Source organism: Arachis ipaensis, chromosome B10 (genome assembly GCF_000816755.2).
Source record: "Arachis ipaensis cultivar K30076 chromosome B10, Araip1.1, whole genome shotgun sequence".
NCBI lineage: Eukaryota > Viridiplantae > Streptophyta > Magnoliopsida > Fabales > Fabaceae > Arachis > Arachis ipaensis.
In genome coordinates, this window is record NC_029794.2 from 331,944 (window position 1) to 338,155 (window position 6,212).

General features: G+C 35.4%; 2 protein-coding genes across 5 annotated transcripts in view; both read left to right on the top strand.

The window, feature by feature from the left end:
* The window catches only part of LOC107624043 (long-chain-alcohol oxidase FAO4A), a 6,238-nt gene extending 3,205 nt beyond the window's left edge, over positions 1-3,033 (top strand). Inside the window, exons 3-4 of the mRNA XM_016326483.2 lie at positions 1,004-1,469; positions 1,582-3,033. Of these exons, the coding sequence (XP_016181969.1) occupies positions 1,004-1,469; positions 1,582-2,921 (1,806 nt within the window). The 3' untranslated portion in view covers positions 2,922-3,033. The remainder of the gene's footprint in view (positions 1-1,003; positions 1,470-1,581) is intronic.
* On the top strand, positions 3,854-6,168 carry LOC107624505. Of its 4 annotated transcripts, none has more exons than XM_021114345.1 (3): positions 3,854-4,244; positions 4,445-4,612; positions 5,412-6,168. In XM_021114345.1, exons 1-3 carry the CDS (start codon positions 4,225-4,227, stop codon positions 5,671-5,673), a joined length of 450 nt encoding a protein of 149 aa, XP_020970004.1. In that variant the 5' UTR covers positions 3,854-4,224; the 3' UTR covers positions 5,674-6,168. The 4 variants fall into 4 exon arrangements, with proteins under 4 accessions (XP_020970004.1, XP_016182485.1, XP_020970005.1 ...); XM_016326999.2 differs by having other exon boundaries at positions 3,862-4,344; positions 4,431-4,612; XM_021114346.1 differs by having other exon boundaries at positions 3,862-4,344; positions 4,431-4,612; positions 5,435-5,591.

Genomic DNA, 6,212 nt, shown 5'->3' on the forward strand with positions numbered 1-6,212 from the left:
TCTTTCTATGATAGCCCTATGCAAGAAACGATGCAAGTGACCAAGAATAGGTTATGGCTTGATCATATGTACATACATTTATAGTACTTATAAAAAGAGTGAATATCTCATTCGGCCCCTGAGACAATTATCTCGAAAGGGCAACGAGGCCCCCAAGAAAAAAAAAAACACCCAATTCGGCTCTTTATCCTTTTTTTTTGGGATGGATTAGTTTCTGTGCCAAAAAAATAAACATTAACTTTTTTTGGCACAGAGACCTCGTTGTCCTTTCAAGGTAATTGTCAGAAGCCGAGTTGAGTTTTTTTTTGTTAAAAATCTCGTTGTCTTTTGAGGTAATTGTCAGGAGCTATTTTAGATTTTTCTCTTATAAAGATGTAGACCATTCTTACACACTTTATAATATCTTCCTAATTACTATATAATAAAATATTAAATTACTTTATAAAAGTTCAAAACATTGAAAGTATATACTTTTTATTGGCTAAGATGATATGCAATAACTCACTGGTGACTGGTGAAAGCAATATTCTTCCATTCTCCATATATTATTTATGGATTATACTATGTGTATACTAAAATCAGCTACCAAAATTAGTCACCAGTATAAAATACATATTAAAATCTAAATATACATTGTAAGTAAATTAAACTACATATGTATCTATACATAAATACATTGGTATTTGATTTTAGTAGCTAATTTTAATGTATGAATAACATTTTTTATTATTTATGGATTTTTTGCATGGTTTCTTTCTTTCTATTTTTTATTTAAAATAAAGGGGTAAATAGTAGCAGCAAATAGAATTTCTAAAAGGACAGTGGGTTAAAGAATGTCCAAGATCCAAATTAAAGTCCAAAAGCCATAGACATATTTTCCTAAGGTAGAAGCCCATTAAGGAGATGACATGTTATTATATTATGAAAGGTCCATGATCATGTCCAAAAAATGAAAAAGAAAGGTCCATGACCATGACTACTACCACCTCTTTTATTTGTTTAGGTAGATGAATCAGGAGAAAATCAATCATGGAATGCAATTGGATATAGTGGACCTGATCCTGACTTCAAATCATCAAAAGAGGATGATACTAATGTGGATGGTGAAGAAGCTATGGGACCCCTTTACAAAGGCGTTGTCCATTTGAACTCCCAAAGAAGAGAAACCATTGCAGAGTCTCTAAGAACATTTGGGTTCTGTGTCTCGTTATTGAGTCCTAGGAAGGAAAGTAGCATATCATCTCCATCTCTATCCATTGAATGTGATGCAGTTGTTATAGGTTCCGGTTCAGGAGGTGGCGTAGTAGCCGGAGTGTTAGCAAAAGCCGGTTACAAAGTTCTTGTTTTGGAGAAAGGAGGCTATTCTGCTAGGAACAATCTTTCCCTTCTTGAAGGCCCATCCATGGATGAAATGTACCTCTCTAATGGTTTGGTTGCAACTGATGACATGTCCGTGCTAATTCTAGCAGGTAAATACGTACTAATCAAGTAACTAACTTGTGCATCTTCATTTCATTCTACTTGCATTAACTTGCATGTCAAGTTACAATACTATCTAGTCACTTGATTCTCAACATGCAGGTTCCACAGTTGGTGGAGGCTCTGCAATAAACTGGTCAGCAAGCATCAAGACCCCAAAACATGTGTGCAAGGAATGGTGTGAAAAGCACGAGCTAGAGCTATTTGAGAGTGAACTATACAAAGAAGCCATGGAAGTTGTGTGTGAGAAAATGGGGGTGCAATGCGAGGTAGAGGAGGAAGGTCTGAACAATGCAGTGTTAAGAAAAGGGTGTGAAGAAATGGGATATCCAGTGACTAACATTCCGAGGAATGCGAAAAAAGATCACTATTGCGGTTGGTGCTGCTTTGGATGCAAGGATGGAAGGAAGAAAGGCACATCAGAAACATGGCTTGTTGACTTAGTCAAATCAGGTAACGGAGCAATTCTACCAAGCTGTGAGGCCATCCAAGTGCTCCATAAGAAGAAGAGAGGAGGTGCAAGAAGAATAGCAAAAGGGGTAGCCTTTCAATTTGTTGATCACAAAGGAAGCAAAGAGATTTGTGTTGTGGAGTCTAAGGTCACAATAGTTGCATGTGGAGCACTCTGCACTCCTCCATTGCTCAAGAGAAGTGGCCTCAAGAACCCCAACATAGGCAGACACCTCCACCTTCATCCCGTCGTCATGGCATGGGGCTCTTTCCCAAATACGGATCCTGACACGGACACAGAAACCTCCTTCTCCTCTAAGAAGAGCTACGAAGGAGGAATTATGACAGCCATGTCAACCGTGGTGGCTGATTTCGACAAATCCGGATACGGCGCATTAATACAAACACCTGCCCTGCATCCTGGCATGTTCTCAATCCTAATGCCATGGACTTCAGGAGCAGACGTGAAAGAACGGATGCGCAAGTTTTCAAGAACTGCTCACGTTTTTGCTCTCGCCAGGGATCAAGGATCAGGAACGGTGAAGTCAGCAAGCAACATAAGATATGAAATGAAAGACGTGGACAAAGAGAATCTAAGGAGAGGAATGGAGAAAGTGCTGAGAATATTGGCGGGTGCTGGAGCTGAAGAAATAGGCACACATCACAACAAGGGAAGGGTGTTGAATGTGAAGAAAGTTAGTTACAAGGAGTTGGAGAAGTTTGTGAGGGAAGAGAGTTCAAGAATAGTGGTTGATGATGAAATATCAACGCCGTATTGTTCGGCACATCAGATGGGGAGTTGTAGGATGGGGAATGATCCAAAGGGTTCAGTTGTGAATCAAATGGGTGAGACATGGGAAGTTGAAGGTCTTTATGTGGCTGACACAAGTGTGTTCCCTACTGCTTTGGGTGTCAATCCAATGGTCACTGTTCAAGCCATTGCTTATTGCACTGCTCAATCTCTTCTTCAACTCCTTAAAAGAAAAATGTAATCTAGAGAGTGATATTAGTTACCATCTGTTATGAAGCTATGCTGAGCTGGCACCTTTCTGTTATGAATTCTGTCAGTTAGTCACTATTTTATTGAAACATAAATTTAGTTTACAGCTTGTTATTATTTAGGGTAAAGTATATTTTTTGTCTTTAAAGTTTGACAAAAGTTTTAACAATACCCCTAAGTTCTATTTTGTTTCAATTTTGTCTTAATAGTTTTCGATTTGCATCAAATATACCTTCGGAGGCTGAATTTTAAAAAAATTTAAGACCAATATAACAATAATACATGAAAATTATACTTGATTTGCTTGTATTGAGGAGTTGTTTTTATGAAATTGTTGTTGAATCGATCTTAAATTTTTTGAAAAATTAGCCGTCAGGGGTATATTTGATGCAAATCGAAAAGTTTGGGAACAAAATTGAAACAAAATAAAATTTAGGGATATTTTTGAAACTTTTGTCAAACTTCAGGGACAAAAAATATACTTTACTCTATTATTTAATTAAAAAAAGAAATGAAACCCTCTCAGATGTGACAAAAGTTTCTTGCACGTAAACAGTGATGCGTAGAAACAACTGAATCAGAACCAGTTTTGGGAAAATTCCATTCCATGCAGCTCGTCATATCAGAATCACAGATTAGTCTAATGTCAAAACTATTACATCAGAAAAGAAAGAAACGTTGCTTGATTGACCAGTTCATGTACCCACAAATTATCTTTATAATAATTAATTACATCTAATCTAAGAGTTAATTATTTAATAATTCATGTGACTTTTCTGCAATATAATAGATAAAGTCAATAGGAGTGACTGTTGAGTGTTGAATTACTCGTGCATAAACATATTATAAAAGTATTTAATTGTTTATAACAACTTAAATTGGAAAAGATAAAGATTATCTTGTATATATATAAATAAATAAATAAATGGTATTTTATTACCACCAGTTTTGGGGATGGAAGATTCCTTTGAAGGAGGGACATCTCAAAGCATTGCTGAAGTTGACCATCTACCAATTGGTATATGAAAGGCTCTATATTCTTTTTTTCTTTTTTAATTTATTAATATGATTCCACTCAACAAGTTACAATTTGGAAGGAAAAAGTGTCAACCACCACAAAGGAATTGAAGAACAACAACAACAACTTCATGGCAGTACCAAGTTATGTTTCTGTTCCTTGAGTACCTTATCTTACCTTAGCCTCCAACACAACACTTTTGTTCCTTCCTTATTCCCTTTTCTCAAGTCTCTTCATACAAACAAGTTTGTTCTTGCAATCAACAACTTGTTCAACCATGGAAATTCCTACTCCAAGGTGCAAATTCTCATTGATAATCATCTTCATCATCATTTCCCTCTCCCTTGGCTTCGTTTCCTTCATCTTTTGCATAGCTGCTGAGTTAGTAAGGAATAAGGTATTGCATATAGTGCTTCATAATAATTAATAATACTTGGCTTGCTCTGTTCATTTGTTTGATACATTGATCATAAATCAACATAGGAGGGTGATCTCAGGTGGAATGGAAAGCTGTGTTATCTACCAACAAGTCCATCATTTGGATTGGGAATTGCAACTTTGGTTACTCTCTTCATTGCTCACATAATTGGGAATACTATGATGTTCAAGAGCTCTTGTTCTTCTAAGATACCTCCTCTTGCAAAGATTCTTTGGTTCATATCATGGTAACTTCATTTTTGCACTAGTTGTTGTTACTTCACAATCACAAACTTTATTACTATTGGCTGCCTTGTACTTGATCATATCATTTTCCTGTTAAAATTGAACTAATTAAAGTTGATTTCTAGCCTCAAAAAGATCTGGAAAGTGGACACAACACCAAACCAATTAACTCAAATCCAGTTGTCAAATACCACTTTCTTTTGTTTGGTATTGGCTTTAGTTTTTGGTTGTAAAAGGCCAAATCATTTTAGGAAACTGTGTCCCTCGGTGCCCGCCACTATTATTGCCCACACCTAGGCACAAAAATTATTATAAATATGCAAGCTATTATTTGGCATGTTAAATATCATTATAATAAAAGTATAGTTCTCATTAATAAAGATTAGGGAAAGTACGAGGAGCCAATAGAATATTTATACAATGTGTACAATGGAGGTTTAGGAAGTATTAGAGATATAATCATTAGTGTTACTTTTTTCCATCAGCTGAAGTTTTTGGGATGAGTGGTATCATGACATAGTATTAGAGCGCTAAATCCAAAATGTTAAGAGTTCGATCTTTGGTGAATCCCAAAATTAGTTTAAATTTTTGGGAAGATGTTTATTATCGCTAGTACTCAGATGATTATTCTAGATAGTATGGGAATATTTATTTTGTAACTCAATAGCCCATTGTACACATTGTACAAATAGTCCATTGTCTCCCTAACGGGATCCGATTAGATTATTTCACGAATATTAGTGATATCTGATAGATTGTTATTATGCTTCATACATAAGTAAACACTTTTCCAATCTAAAGTGCAGAAATTACAAAATCAAAAGTGATGTTTGGCAGGCTCAGCTTTGGGATTGCAGTAATTTTGTTGATAGCAGCTACAAGCATGAGTAGAAGGCAGGTCTATGGAGTGGGATGGTTGAATGGTGAATGCTACTTAGTCAAAGGAGGAACATATGCTGGCTCAGCCATATTGGTCCTACTCACAATTGGTTCTATAAATGCTTCAGCATTCTCAACAAGTCAATTTCATCTCACAAACAAAATACACAAACAAATGGGGTAACATATGTTATATATACTGATGTGGAATATTCAAACACAAATTAAAGAAGCACAAAACCATACACCATATTTTTCTTGGTTTAAATCAAACAAGAGGCAAAATTCCAAGGTCAACATTGTCATCCCAAGGAAGAGGCTTCTTTTCTTTTTCAATGATTACAATTCTTTTATTGTAAAAATATTTATTCTGTCTTGTATAGCAATTTAGATGAGATGGATTTACACTTCATCTAAAGATTGAGAAATGTATATTTATACAAAACAGAATAAATATACACAATTTTTTTTTCTTATTTTAAATGAAGGAAACAGGTGACATAGCCCCGCTAGAACTAGCTTATCCAAAATGCAATGTCTCCAGAGGAATAATATTTTTTTGTTTTGTTTTGTCAACTTACACAAGAAAGAGACATTTCATTTGTACACATTCTATTCCATCATTCAAACATGGCGCCTACCTCACATAAGAACTCCTCTTCTTATTGGATCCCACCAACTATCTATAGATTAATTGTTTTTGTTTTTCAAATCAGTAACGTT